This window comes from Hemibagrus wyckioides, linkage group LG02, assembly GCF_019097595.1.
Source record: "Hemibagrus wyckioides isolate EC202008001 linkage group LG02, SWU_Hwy_1.0, whole genome shotgun sequence".
In the NCBI taxonomy this organism is placed as follows: domain Eukaryota; kingdom Metazoa; phylum Chordata; class Actinopteri; order Siluriformes; family Bagridae; genus Hemibagrus; species Hemibagrus wyckioides.
This window is the reverse complement of record NC_080711.1, coordinates 7,169,635-7,185,720: the sequence shown is the minus strand read 5'-3', so window position 1 is coordinate 7,185,720 and position 16,086 is coordinate 7,169,635. Positions and strand designations below refer to the sequence as shown.

The following is a 16,086-nucleotide window of genomic DNA, read 5'->3' as shown; positions in this document are numbered from 1 at the left end:
ATATATATATGTGAATATATTTATGCTTATTAAATATATTTTCTATGTATATCAACAGCCAGAGCTATAAACTCAACATCCACTTTATTAGGAACACCTGATCATTTATGTCGTCATACAATCAACCAATCACGTGGCAGCATTGACGCCAATGCATAACATCATACAGATACAGGTCTTCAGTTAAAGTTCCAAAACAAACATCAGAATGAAGTCTGATTTCTGTGATATAACCATGGTGTGGATGTTGATGCCAAATGAGAAGCTGTTGATCACACAACAGTCTCTAGAGTGTTGTGAAAAACCAAAAAACATCCTGTGGGCAGAGGATCTGTGGACTGAAACACCTTGCTGATGAGAGGGATCTGAGGAGAACTGCTCAGGGCTGCATAGTTAGTCTAAAAATGATCACTGTTTACAACCACGGTGAGCAGAAAAGCATCTCAGCAAACCTCAAATCCTGAGGTGGATGAGCTACAACAGCAGAAGACCACAACAGGTTTCACTCCCTGTCAGCCAGGAACAGAAAGCTGAGGCTATCATGAGCACGGACTGACCTAAACTGGACAGATAAAGATTATTTAAAAAATATATGACCTGATCTTTAACTGCCAAGTCATCAGATAAATATCAGCAAGGAAAATGTCAATCTTTTAACATACATCTATGACACAACACCAAATATCTTTTGACCTTCTCTTTATTTAGCCTTAAATGTTTGCACTCCTCTGTATTGGTACATATAGAACTCTCTCTCTCTCTCTCTCTCAAAAAAGCACACCATGAATTCTTTGAATAAAAATCTTGCTGGAAATTCTAGCCTATTTGACCAGTGGTATTACATGCTGCAATATTTGACTATACATGATATACAGCTGAATCTGACCTCTGTAAATGACTTCATATTTAAACTACAGACTACAAACTTGGACAATTTTTATGATTTGTGTACACAAGACACGTGGATCAAGGTGATGTAGGAGGTTATTATAAGATATATGAGCTTTTAACCTTGGATAGAAAGTGAGGATAATGACGTTTATATGGAGTGTTATGAGATAAAAATTAAAGTTTATCATGCTATACCAAGTGAAAAGCTCTTCATCTTTGATGACTATTTCAGTGGTCTAGAACTTTCCATGCTGACACTGGGGACTCCTTTCAAAAATATTGTCTCCTTACAAAACAGTTTCCCCATATCTTTTTTTCATATTTTTAATCAGTTTATGTTAAGAAACTTCTAGCCAATTAGATTCAAGCGTTCAAGAACAACTCCTACAGATTATTGACCTGTACTCCTACAGATTATTTAACTGACCGCTACGCTGCTCTCATATGGAACAGTGAAACAGCGTAATCCATATCCTGCTTGTACAAGTCAAGTTAGCCACAATATTTTTCACTTTTTCCAAGTACTACAAACTTCCTACTGACAGAAACGACCAGAGTAGTGACCAGAGCATTTTTTGTCCAGCTTCTTTGGTTCTTTTATTTATTCAGTGATCTCACCCATGAAACCTTTGCTCATCCTGATGATGTTTCTGCAGGGTCACAGGTTCTGAATAATGGGGGCAGGCTGTTCAGTGTTTATGGCTGCACAATCTGGCAGATAACGCATCACTCATATTGGTCTAAAGTCCAAACTCAGCTTAGCCAGTTAGACTCACAGAGACACTGCTTTCAGAGGGCACCACAGGACTCTGTGGAATAGATACATCAGTATTCACTTTGTATCTGTGTGTGGGTGAGGCGGAGAAGGAGATGGACATCCTGGAGACGGACGCTTACGATAGGAGGCAGCGCAGGAATACGGTAAACTCATTCACACACGTGTATCTACTCTCATGTGTATATATAAGAAAGAAATCCAGCGCAATGTATGTGTGTGTGTGTGTGTGTGTGTGTGTGAGTTAATTTCTCCTTTTCACACTCACTGCACCCGATTATATTTTTGTCATGTCTATTATTACTATAATATTCCCTGTACTGTACTTTTATTTGAGGGAAAATGTCTCACTATACTGTTCTCATCTCTTCCCCATCTCTTCATCTTCAGTCCTGCGTGTTGTTTCTTTTCCTCCTCCCTTTCTTCGCTTCTGCAGCTCTGTATTTCCACCTGTGGATCCCACTTTCTGCTCCATCCATCCTGGCCGCAGGTGTAAAGGCAGCCCCTGTGCTCTCTTTGACTTTCGTGGTGCTGAAATACAACGGGGGGTGGAGCCTGCTGGGCGTGACCGGAGGGCTGGTGATGTCCGCGGGAGGAGACATCTGTCTCATCTGGCCAAATCTTTTCCTCATGGGTAAATAAAACAAATAACTTGTGGTGTAGTGGTGTATCTCATGCACTGATGATGACTTTATTAGGAAACCTTTAAACCTACCCATTTATTCAATCATGTGCCTGCGGAGCAACAATCATGCAGATAGAGATGCTGACAACGAACATCAGAATGGGGGAAAAGTGTGATCTCAGTGCTGTGATTTTCACACACAGCAATCTATAGATGTTGGATAAAATGACATATTAACTAGGCAGGTCAGAGGAGAACGGGCTACATCTGCAGAAGACCACATTTGGTTTGTTAAAACTGTGCTCACTGTAGACATGTAGTGCTCAGCCTTTAGAAAATGTTTTGGACAGAAACACTAGAACTGGCTCATGGGAAACCTGGAGCCTGTCTTAGTGAACTAGACGGGGAACATCCTGGACAGGGTGCCAATCCATCACAGGGCAAGCCTTTATTATGGCCACACATACATTACTGAGGAATGCTTTTCTTCGTGTATCCCAGCTGAGGAAGTTGGGGTCAGAGCGCAGGGGCAGCTATAATACAGCATCCCTGGAGGAAGGAGGGTTAAGGGCCTTGTTCATTTGCTCAAAGGTGGAGCTTGGTAGTGCTGGTGTTTGAACCCGAATCCTCTGATCAACAACCCAGAGCCTGAAGAAGGAAACCACCAAAGCACAGGCAGAACATGCAATCTCCACAGGGTAGAGGCAGAAATCAAACCCCCATCCATAAATGTGCGAGGCAAACATGTTAACCACAATGTCAGCATGGCAACAGCAGAAATACAATAAGGTGGTTTTGGATGGAACCACTGCCTGTGTTTGACTGATGAAGTTCTATTTAATATGTAAACTTATGGCCCCTAATTCATCACACTTGCTTCATAGACATAAATTGTAAAGATTTGAATGGAAATCTACGTTATGTACCTCCTTAATTTCCTTTCTCTGTCTTTTAGGAATGGTCTGCTTTGCACTGGCCCACCTGTTCTACACTCTTTCCTTCCTTAGTTCACGTTATTCCTCTCACTCCTCTTCTTCCTGTGGCCTCTACTTCTTTTACCTCCTGCTCTGGGGAGCAGGTGGTGGAATTTACTTCTATCTCCTGCCCTTCCTCCAGAAGTCACCGGAGCCTGAAATTTTTGTCCCAGCCGTCGGAGGTTACGTGCTTCTCATTGTTCTAATGACGACTTTTGCGGCACGGACGAGGCAGCCTCTGGTTCTCTTGGGTGCCCTGGTCTTCATGGTGTCTGACTTCACCCTCGCCCTGCAGCAGTTCAAAGTGGTTGAGCATCTGGATTATGGCCGGCATATCGTCATGACAACGTATTACCTAGCCCAGTTGCTGATCGCCATTGGTGACATACAGGCGACGATCGCAGAACAGGCTGAAGAGCTCCACAAGTGGAAGAGGTCATAGGGGCAGCATGGAGACATGTGGAACTTACGCAGACGTCGTACAGACGGACATGATATGAATCATTACTTACAGGAGATTCTGTATTTACAGTATATGTTTACATAAAGTATAGGTTGTAATGTTTAAATACGTTTCACAAGGCTAGCGAGTATAAAGATTTTTTATAGCTACTGACCATCACTTCAGCACCAACTAGGACATGTCCAATCATGTAAGACATAAGAACTGTATTTAAACTATACTATGTTTCTTATAGTATCGAAATGACCAAAAACTTTTCATACAGTAAGTAAGGAGCATTGAATAAATTTGGGAAATCTAGACATCTAAGCATCTCTCCTGATTCCCTGTTTAATATTTTTAAAGTTTTTATTATATATTGCTTTGTCCAATAATGAAAAGGATCCACACGACCAATGTAGTCAGTCCAGTGATACTAATGTGAGTGTGTGTGTGTGTGTTAGACCATTAGTTATATTAGGCACGGCAACAACTGGCTGCCCATTTTATGAAACACTCATACAGTTAGAGACTAAATCTCATTCAATCATCACTCTCTAAAAAGACATCCAGTTTATGATTGCATTATAATGACCTTACGATTATTTCACGAGCTGAATATGCAATCAGTCCTGACGATTGCGACATCCTCACACAGGCCTGGATGATGACATTTGCTGACATTTCTGCTGTTGCCCCGCTCACAACTCATAACCTCCAAACACATTAATCATCTGGTGTCTAAAGCTCTAAAGTTGTTGGCCCTGATGCTGTCAAACATACATTAGCCTTACTACAGCAGACTCTATAGACTCATACAGTTTATTCACTAAACACTCAAACTGTAAATAGAGAGAGAGACACTGACTTTGATTATCTCCAGCATTATCTTTGTGCTATATTATGTGCAGAAGAATATTTCGGTCTGTACAGGACAGTGGTGAGACCGGCCATGCTGTGTGGTTTAGAGACAGTGTCACTGAGGAAGAGACAGGAGTCAGAGCTGGACGTAGCAGAGCTGAAGATGTTGAGGTTCTCTTTGGGAGTGGACAGGATTAGGAACGAGTACATCAGAGGGACAGCTCATGTTGGACGTTTGGGGGACAAAGTTAGAGAGGCCAGATTAAGATGGTTTGGATATGTTCAGGGGAGGGACAGTGAGTATATCGGTAGGAGAATGTTGGACATGGAGCTGCCAGGCAGGAGGCAAAGAGGAAGGCCAAAGAGGAGGTATATGGATGTAATAAATGAGGATATGAAGCTAGTGGGTGTAAGTGTTGAAGATGTAGAAGATAGGGATAGGTGGAGAGAGATGATTCGCTGTGGAGTCCCCTGAAGGGAATTTATTTATTGAAGCCATGTAAGCAATTCATTCCAACATTCACTAGATCAAGCTGATGAACGTAAATCTTGTGAACGTTTTAATTATTAAGATTCTTTGGCACTTGGGTGACATACACACACACACACACACACACCATCCAAAAGCCCAGAGGACACAGTCATAAAATATAACCTGCAGAAACATGTAAGTGGGCCATTAGCTAGCATAGCTGGAATATTTATGCTTCACAGTATTTATGCTTCGCTAGACAGCATATAGGTGATGCTCACGGTTATGTATAGGAAGCATTTTTGTATGGATAGCTAACTAAAATTTAAAAAATAAATAAAATAAAATAAAATAAAAGATAGCCTGACTATGTAGCTAACTAACTACACAGCTAACACACGAATTAACATGAGCCAGCTAGCAAGTATCTTACTCAGTTAGCTACCAGGCTAATATTACCTCAGTAATTTTCTTGCTCACTAGCCTACATTTATTTCTATTCAAGTAAATGTGTTTTGTATTATTTCCACCAAAGTTTAAAGCTAATAGTTCGGTTTTATTATTATTATTTTTTAATATAAATTCAAAATCGATGTCCACCAGATGGCGCTAAAGCTTTACTCTTTAGTAATTTTCCTCTCAGGTTTTACAGTTACATCCAAAAGCACTCATATAATAGTTTCTAAACTAAACTAGCAAGAGATACAGCATTATTTCGGTCATACACATCAAACTTTTGTATGATAATATGTTTATTTTTGTCCTTAAGCTCATCACAATCAGCTCTGATGTAGGGAAGAAATAGAGATAAACATCATCATCAGTTGTGACTCGGTGAAACAAGACTTATTTGCAGACACAAGACTGGAAGAAATGACCATTTTCTGTCATAACATAAAGGACGTAGTGTTTAACAGGAAGAAATACATCAGACAAAATCTAATTGCTCACACATTCTTCATGCATATAGTCAGGTTTTCCAGGGGCACCAATAGGAATTTTAAGCCGAATTACAGGTTGGGCCTCTCGTACCTCATTCTCCTGGAGTATTTCTGTTCCCGAGGGTCCTCTTGTCTATCCAGGATCCCTGTAATCATCTCTCACCTCCACCCCTCCGTCTGAGAGAGATGAAGTGATAGAACTTCTAGACTTTCTGGAACTTTCATTTCCGAAACCCTGAGTATCCATTCCCATCCCATATAGTTTTCTGTAAAAACTCACACAAAAAGCATTTACAGTGTACATAATGATATAATAATATGCGTCCACTTTATTAAGAACACCTGTACACCTGCACAGTCATGCGGTTATCTGATCAGCCGATCACGTGGCAGCAGTGCAGTGCAAATCGTACAAGTCGAAAGCTTCACGTAATCTGGATTTTACATCAAAACCCGGAATGAAGAAAAAAAATGGTGATTGTGTGACTTTGATCATGGCATGGTTGTTGATATCAGATGGGCTTAGTTTTTGAGTATTCCAAAACTCCCGATCTCCTGAGAATTTGACATACAACATTCTTCGAGTTTATGCAGAAAAACAAAAACATCCTGTTCGGAGATGATCTGCAGGCTGAGACACCTCGTCGAGCTGACAGGAAGTCTACAGTAGCTCGAGTAAGCACTCTGTACAGCCGTGGTGAGCAGGAAAGCATCTCAGAATGCTCGAAACATCAAATCTGCAGGTTAAGGAAGGAGCAGGTGTTCCTATTAAAGTGGCCAGTGAGCATATAATAAAGAGTGAAGTATATATGTTGAAATACATTAAAATCGAATCGCATTCATGTAAACAGTTGAAAAAAGAAACGACTTTCCAAAAATCCATTAGCAAACGATTTTCATTTGTTACAAAAGCTCCGACATCTGATAGGTTCTCTCAGGTATCTGATTTTTTTTTTCTGGTTTCAGTTAGATATCTGATACTAGATATCAGATTGGTGTTGTCTCTCTCTGTCTCTCTCTGCTCTTACTCTCTCTCTCACTCTCTTACTCTTTTACTCTCTCTGTCTCTGTCTCTCTCTTACTCTCTCTCTCTTAGTCTCTTACTCGCTCTCTCTGTCTCTCTTACTCTCTCTCTCTCTCTGTCTCTCTCTCTCCTACTCGCTCTCTCTCTCACACTCACTCTCTCTCACTCACTCTCTTACTCTTTTACTTGCTCTTTCTGTCTCTCTCTCTCACACTCACTCTCTCTCACTCACTCTCTTACTCTTTTACTTGCTCTTTCTGTCTCTCTCTCTCACACTCACTCTCTCTCACTCACTCTCTTACTCTTTTACTGTCTCTGTCTCTCTTTCTCTCTCTCTCACACACTCACTCTCTCTCACTCACTCTTCTACTCTTTTACTCGCTCTCTCTGTCTCTCTCTCTCTCTCTCTCTCTCTCTTTCTCTTACTCTCTCTCTCTGTGTCTCTCTCTCTCCTACTCGCTCTCTCTCTCACACTCACTCTCTCTCTCACACTCACTCTCTCTCACTCACTCTTTTACTCTTTTACTTGCTCTCTCTGTCTCTCTCTCTCTCTCTCTTTCTCTTACTCTCTCTCTCTCTGTGTCTCTCTCTCTCACACTCACTCTCTCTCACTCACTCTCTTACTCTTTTACTCGCTCTCTCTGTCTCTCTCTCACTCACTCTCTCTCTCTCTCTCTCTGTGTGTCTCTCTCTCTCTCTCTGTGTCTCTCTCTCTCACACTCACTCTCTCTCACTCACTCTCTTACTCTTTTACTCGCTCTCTCTGTCTCTCTCTCACTCCCTCTCTCTGTCTCTCTCTCACTCCCTCTCTCTGTCTCTCTCTCTCTCTCTCTCTCTCTCTGAACGTGCATATTTTTGACCTCAGCCCACAGTTCTGTACTGCTACAAAAACACCGCACCTGAAAAAAATGCAAACTTCCTTCTTCCTTCAAAAACAGAGACCGGCTAAAGAGGCAGTTTGACTCATTACTCATTCCACAATTAAATAATGGACTCAGTTTACAGGATTCATCTCCAACACCTCCTCCTCATCCATCCATCCTTTTCTCGCAGTATTTTTGGTATTAAATATCATTTATATAAGGGCTTATGTTCTCTCTCTCTCTCTCTCTCTCGCTCTCTCTCTCTCTCTCTCTCTCTCTCTCTCTCTCTCAGTAGAAACACATTCCATGACCATGTTCAGGTTTTGATACCTTTATATAAGGTTCCCGTAACATGGTTTTTAAAGCATTCAGTGTTGCTGGAAATGGAATTTCCGCTCATTTTTTTCGTAGGTTCCTTCTGCTGTTCTCGGATCAGATCAGATTGGCTGCCGTTCCTGCGGCCCTGACGACAGATAAGGGACAATTTTTACTCGGCTATCAACTAAAGCCATCAGCCCTAACAATAGAGCACAGGAAAAATTACCATCATTATGCTGCAGCTGCAGTGTGTGAATAAATTTACGAAACCGCATGGTACATATTTTAGTTTAGGAGGGTCATGTGGTTTGAAAAATAAATAAATAAATAAAGAAAGAAAGAAAGAAAGAAAGAAAGAAAGAATGCAGGTTTGTGCAAAAGGCATGCATGACACCTGCATGGGACAAAATCATTTGGACCAAAATATTTTCCCAAAAACAAGACCTGCGGGTTGCCTAACATTCCTTGCTGGGTTATCCCCATGTGGCTCATAACATATCAAGTGCAGTAAGTTAAAGGAAAAACTCCACCCTGAAACCACTTGCAATATTTGTGATACGCTTAGTGATTATGATGCTAATATTTTGGTTTGCAGTTGTCTGAGTGCTCTAAGGTCACAGGAGGACATTGCTATTGCCAGTACAGGAGAAATGATGTTTATACAAAATTTAGAGGTTCTTAGACGACAGAAATTCTGTCAAAAAGGCTTTGAGAGCAGTGAAGCAGTCCCACTGTGTCTGAGTGTCTGTACTAGTTGTAGGCGAGAGCTGGGAAGACTACAGGACTAAAGCGCCGCCGCATCGCTCTCTTTAGGTATAGATGAAGCAACTTTCAGGAAACCAGAACAACATGTCAATGAAAGATGGTTAAACAAACAACTCATTACAAAGTAAATCTTGGACATTGTTTACATGATCACATGTTAAATGTTATGCATATATACACGGATCAGGCATAACATTATGAACACTGAGAGGTGAAGCGATGATCTCTGATGATATATTAGAGGCAGCAAGTGAACATTTTGTCCTCAAAGTTGATGTGTTAGAAGCAGGAAAAATGGGCAAGCGTAAGGATTTGAGCGAGTTTGACGAAGGGACAAATTGTGATCTGGCTGGATCAGAGCATCACCAAAACTGCAGCTCTTGTGGGGTGTTCCCTGTCTGCAGTGGTCAGTAGCTATCACCAGTATCCTTTAAGTCCTGTAAGTATCCCATGAAATCCCCAGCTCGCAACTTACAGCACTTAAAGGATCTGCTGCTAACATCTTGGTGCCAGATACCACAGCACCCCTTCAGGGATCTAGTGGAGTCCATGCCTCAATGGGTCAGGGCATGGTTTTGGCAGCAAAAGTGGGGACCAACACAATACTAGGCAGGTGGTCATAATGTTATGCCTGATCTGTGTATGCACTGCTGCATCACTCTCTTTAGGTTGAGATGAAGCAATCTCATTGGCACCAATATCAACAGTGGCATTGTGGGTAATGTAGAAAACCAGGACGATATGTAAAATAACAAAAGACAGTTAAACAACAACAACAACAAATCAGGGAGCTCAGAATTTCATTATAAAGTAAATCATAGATCTCATTCATGTTATCCAGTATGATAATTATTGAGATTTTTGCTGAAAAGATGGATCTTTTCTAAAAGATGTTGATTGTACAGAGTTCGCATTATTTGATAAATAGTGTTGTACTGCAGATTAAGGTTCTTATGTATAAGGTTAGGAGTTTAAATCCTCTACCACAGAGCCACTAAGCAACATCTTAAGCCTGTATTCTACCCCAAGCTAAATGGAAATCAAGCTCCACGCAAGCTGTTTGTTTAAGTCTCCATATCAGATTCAATAAGGAAAAAGACTTTGTTACAAAATCATAGAGTTAACATTGTGCCATTACGCGTTGTGAAATGTCACACCGGTGATCGTGTCAGATGAAATGGTAATGCCCAGGCTGTGGTTTTTACCCGAGCAAACGAGTATGCAAATCCAGGTTCAGCCGGTTCACAGCTGCAGCTTCAACAACATGACTAAACTAGAGTGATGATGATGATTATTTTCTGATAATGTTTTATATGACTAAACCTAAGACCTATCTGAGTCATTAGTGCTTGTTATTATTATTATTATTGTTATTATTATTATTATTATTATTATTACAGTAGGCTTGTTATTTAGGACGCTACACCTAGTGAAAGAAATGACACGTCATACCAGATTCCAGAGCGGCCAAAAAACATGGCCGCTGAGAACTACAACACCCAGGCTCTCTCGTGTCCATGTTCACCAGACTACCTGGACTCAATCACCTTCACAATACCCCTTCACACTTTATACTTTGTGAAGTATAATCTCTGTGTCTTTTCTGCCTAGTTATTACCAAGACTTTAGCTTGATGATAGTCTTCCCAATTGGACCGTCCTTGCTCATGATATCTCCTTCGTTCACAGCCTGACCCTTGTTTTTAGACTCTTTTGCATGGACAATAAAGATCATTAAGTACTTGCCCTCAAGTGGTTAAGGCTCTGGGTTGTTCATCAGAAGATTGGGGTTCAAGCCCCAATTGCCAAGCTGCCACTGTTGGGCAATTGATCAAGGCCTTTAACCCTCTCTGTTCCAGGGATGCTGTATCATAGCTGTCCCTAATGTTCTCAGCTGGGCTATGTGAAGAAAAGAGTTGCCCTGTGCTGCAAATAAACCCATTTATTCTGTAAATCTGAAACTCTCTATTATCTCTGGATAATATACAATATGTTTCAGCTCAGTTAACTCAGCAAAGCACTTCAGTGTAACATTTCGCATGAATGCCAGCAGTAGATTCATGAGTTACGTCATATCCTATGTAAAAACCTGGAAACTGGTTACAATAGTCTATTTTCAGTCAAAATCTCTGCTTCTATGGACATACAGTCTACTAACACAAATAACTTAATAATAATATAATCATATAATAATAATAATAATAATAATAATAATAATAATAATAATATAATCTCTCCTATGAATATTAATGACTTAAGGCAGGGCTTATTGTTGGTAAATATACTATATTACACATGAGAAAGGCTGAAAAGAAGGGATTTGGTGTCATTGGAGGATGTAATATATGGGGATGTAAGATGTTTATCAAAATGAAGCACCTGTTCAGAGCTGCATAACCACACCAGCTTTCAGGTCTGTCATTCTCACACACTGAACCCAAACAGGATGTTGCAAATTTAGGTATTGAGGTAAACGTTCGCATGCGATGTTGAGCAGCGCAGACAGAATGTTAAGCAATCCGAGATATTGTGCTACAGAGAGCCCTTTGTTTCCACATCGTAGTGACTACAGAAGAGAAAAAAGCAGGAACAAGAGAAAAGTTTCAATGCTATCGTTAGTAGATTGTGAGTTGGAGTCTCAAAGCCATTAGGCTGGAAGACTATGAGAGGCTCTGGGTGTGTAGGATGTCATAATCTCTCTCTGCTGTCCATCACAATGACATAGTGACACATGGGCAGTGATAACTCAAGTGGTCAAGGCTCTTGGTTGTCGCTCGGAGGATTGAGCCCCAGTGCTACCAAAATGCCACCCTTGGGCCATTGAGCAAGGCCTTTAACCTTCACTGCTTGAGGGACCGTGCACTCTGACCCCAACTTCCAAAGTTTGGATATGTAAAGAAAGAATTTCACTGTGCTGTAATGTATATGTGACAAAGAAAAGCTTCTTCGTCTTCTAGCCAATCAGTGGTGTATGCAGAAGAGGTCAGAGTGCACTTTCCTTCAAGTGTATTCCTCAGAAAACCTGCAATTGTCTAGTGACTTGACTAAATTAGGGGAGATAACCAAAACAGAATAAAATTTAGTTGGAATGCAGAGAGCACACACTTCCTAGGAAGCTACTATGTACCTCCATGAAACCATGAAACTTCATCATAGCATTTCAACAATGTAAGAATTTGCCCAAAAAGCAAATCTGCCCTTATTGTATATTTGCGTAATGGTACAGTGTCAGTTAGAGTTTTATCTTTCATCAGGACAGCACTGCTCAGATTTGCACTCTGGTAAAAATAGGATCTGAAGGGGAATACAAAAAATTCCAACCTGCAAAACACATCAGAAACACCCAAATCCAGCCAAGTGCAACATAAAGTGACCATGCTTACAAAGCAGAGGAATGTATGCGGATGTGTGTGTGTGTGTGTGTGTGTGTGTGAGAACGTGTGCTCGGGGATCCTCCGGTGGTGCATTTTTTCCTGTGTGTGTCAGTGGAGGATAGGTTTGGGTTTCTCTGTTTTCTGGGAAAGTCATCAAGGCTGGAACGCAGAAGATTGACATGATTAAGACATTTTGTCCACAGGTAGCAGCTGGAAGTGTAAGTACGTCTATACAGAAAAGAAGAAGCCTTTATTACGATCACATGTACCTTACCACACAAAAGAATTCTTTTCTTCACATATCCCAGCTGGTGAAGTTGAGGTCAGAGTGTAGGTGTAGCTCTGATACATCACCGCTGAGGAAGAGAGGGTTAAGGGCTTTGCCCAACAGTGCTAGGGCAGGAACCCTGACCTTCCGCTCAACAACCCAGAGCCGTAACCACCGATGCCCTGACATAAATGCCCACTTCTATAACTAAATATAACGTTAGACATTTCTGATATCTGTATTTTGTGAAAATAATTAGGCTTCCTGTAAAGCGGGATAGAGATTTTATAAGGGTAGACCTGCTTTTCTGCATTTCTGACTAGACCCGGCTTTGAAACAGTGAACAAAACTTATACAAACAAAAATATTACACATATAGACATAACACGTCTGAGTGAACTCACAACAAACACAAGTGTAGACAAATCACTTTTATTTATTAGCTAGCCCACTGAACAAGTGACAGCTCCAGTAAGCTTTCACAAGAAAACTAAACAGCGATAGCTAAGATAATGTAACAACATATTCGCCGGCATGTTAGCTAGCTGAGCGAAACGAACAGGTTTAAGATCAGCACATCTTGTTTAGGCCCTTGTCAAGATGTCAGCAAGTCACCACGCGTGTAAGAGATAGTAATCATGTCTGGCTGGTGTCTTTATTTTCTCGTGACCATGATGTGTGTAAAGATTTTACGACAGCTGTTGCTATTGCTAGTGTTTTTATACCGATTCTAAATGATCGTCTTTTGTTTGTGTACGCTAATTATCCTGCCTGTTGAAAACTCGTCTTCAGTCATGACTCAAGCAAGCATGAAATTTACATCACCAGGTGAAATAAGGGCACTGGTGACTCAGTGGTAGGTTTTTTGACCAACCATGCGGAAGGCCCGGGTTCGATTCCAAAACCCCAGCCACTACATGCAGTGCCGGTTCCAAGCCTGGATAAAAATGGGATGGTTGCGTCAGGTTGGGCATCCGGCGTAAAACCTGTGCCAAGTCGTTTTGCAGACCAGTTGGTCCGCTGTGGTGACCACTGACACACGTAGGGAGAAGCCGAAAGATCAACAACACCACTGGGTTTTGCTTTGCGAAAGTCAATACGGTGTATAATTTTCCCTCGTCCCAGACGTCCTAATTAGTACTAAATTGTTCAAACTTAAAAAAATGTGAATATGAATTCGTTGTTTAAATCATGAACATGTTCTAAAAGGATACACACATTTAAATAGAAGGAACCCAGTTGTTCTTGTTGTTGTTTTTATTTATTTATTTTTTACAATGCTCTGCTTTGCCAAAAAGTTGCACAGACGGCTAAAGGTGTGAATCCAGACTGGCAACAAAAACACAAAAAAGTCTTGAGGGCGGGAGGTTTTCACTTTCGTGTGGGCATGAGCAAGTTCTCCAATTTAAAGACCTCAGAAACTGCCCTGTCCGAGTTTACGGCGGTTTAATTTAGGCTACTATTTTGTTTATATTTCAGGAAAGAGAATCGGTTCCATTTAAAAATATCATGGGCATGCATGATATTTATATTGACCCAGTGAGCTGGATTAAAAACAGTACTAAACAAACCTCTCCAGAAAGTACGGGCTTTGTTTAAGCCACTATTCTCTGACCATGCTGATCGTTAATTATCATATTTGCTGTTTTAAGCCACACCCACTTTTAATTTGAATACGACTACAATTACAAATATTTAGAGTATGAAACAGTGATACAGATACAGATTGTATTACCGTAGAGAAGTGTAGCGAAATGCATTGTAGAAATAAATATCTTGTTCCTTAAAGGTAAGACCAACCCTAAAACTAACGAGCCTACTACACACAGGCAAAATTCTGGCTTCCATAACATCCCACTTTTACTCTGAAAATGACCCCTTCACTTGGATGAATATTTTACACCAGTACCGTGAAGCAGTGTGTAAATAAACCTTGAACGTGTCGTCTTACACCCACTGAAAATGATAATAACACACTGGTGAAACATTATTGGAAGCCTGGGCGAGCTTCTTTTAAACATGTCTGCTGGTTTAAAGGTCAGCTTTGCCCTTTAATTCACTTCACTGAGCAGATTTCAGAAGGCAGATCAGCATCTCCGAGCGCATTCTTTCTTTCTACTGTGGTCATAGGACAACATACGAGCCAGGCCAGAATAGAAGAACTCAACATCCAAAGCAAACAGCCACAGAGAGAGGCTTGCTATTTGTTCTTGGTTGTGCTTAGAAGTTCTGACCACGGCCTTAGGGAAAGTGTACGCTAGCGACTGAGGTTATAGGCCGTCTGTTCGGATCGCCGTCTGACCTCCGGGTCAGAAAAATGTCAGAAATGTAATTCATACTCTGCTTAAGTGTACGAAGGAGAGTACTTCTGTTCCCTCGAGGAGCACGGTCTACGTCAGTCATTAGCAGTAAGATCTTGACCTTTGGCCTTGATCATTTGTGGACTTGGCTAGCTCTAATCTAAAATGCTTGGTTCCTCTTCTCGGGGAAGAAGTGAAGCTTGGGAAGTAAGCTGTGGGAAAATGTTCCCATCTCCAGTGGCCAAGAGGAATGCTTGATATTGACCCTTGAGCTCAGAAGGAGGAATGAGGAACAAGGAACATCCTTTTCCTGCTTTCATACCATAAGATTTTCAGGTCAGAGCTGCTGTTGCTCTATGGATGTGAATTATGAGGAACACCACATACCTGGGATCACAGGATTCACAAAAATGAAATGACATATTCATCTAAAATCTCTTTGATAGACTGCTGCTGAGCATAGGCCTTTGTTTCTTGCCAGTAAATTAAAATGCCGATCCTGTTTGAACGAGTTTGAGATGAGTGACAACTTAAAAGACTGCAACCAGGATATAAAGCTCTTGTAATGTTTGATATGTTTTAAAGGAATACTCAAGCACGTGTCTATATATAAGTATTTACCGCAGAGAGGGGTTTTTTTGTACTGGGCTTCCTAGTGTCTCTAGAGAAGAGCATCCACTCTAATCTCATGGGATCACGTTTGAATCCCGATGATACCACAACCGTCTTATCCCCTCCAAAAGTATTGGAACAGCAAGGTTATTCAATGAAGACTTAAGATGAAATGATAGATCAGACATGATGATAGATCAGAATTCCAGCATCCCTTCCACTCGAATGTCATGGGATCACGTTTGAATCCCGATGATACCATAACCATCGTGTCCCCTCCAAAAGTATTGGAACAGCAAGGTTACACAATGAAGACTTGAGATGAAATGATAGATCAGAATTTTAGCATTCCTTTCCTGATATTTATATCTAGATGTGTAAAAACAACTTGACATCTTTGCTGGCAGACCACCCGATTTCTAGGTAAGTGGAAGTATTGAAACAAAATAAGCTAAAGCGTGTCTCAACTGATCCACTTCATTACAAGGAAAAGATTTGTTCGGACAAAATATTCTGTTATTGTAAAGGATCATTTCCTGGTTTCATACCAGTTAATATTTGTTTGTATTTCCTTTGCTTGTA

At 40.9% G+C, this 16,086-nt stretch overlaps 1 protein-coding gene across 1 annotated transcript; it reads left to right on the top strand.

Annotated features, from left to right (window-relative positions):
* Positions 1-1,645: 1,645 nt before the first annotated feature.
* On the top strand, positions 1,646-4,042 carry tmem86b (transmembrane protein 86B). Its single transcript, XM_058417858.1, has 3 exons — positions 1,646-1,812; positions 2,057-2,300; positions 3,247-4,042. Exons 1-3 carry the CDS (start codon positions 1,762-1,764, stop codon positions 3,705-3,707), a joined length of 756 nt encoding a protein of 251 aa, XP_058273841.1. The 5' UTR covers positions 1,646-1,761; the 3' UTR covers positions 3,708-4,042.
* Positions 4,043-16,086: the final 12,044 nt, after the last annotated feature.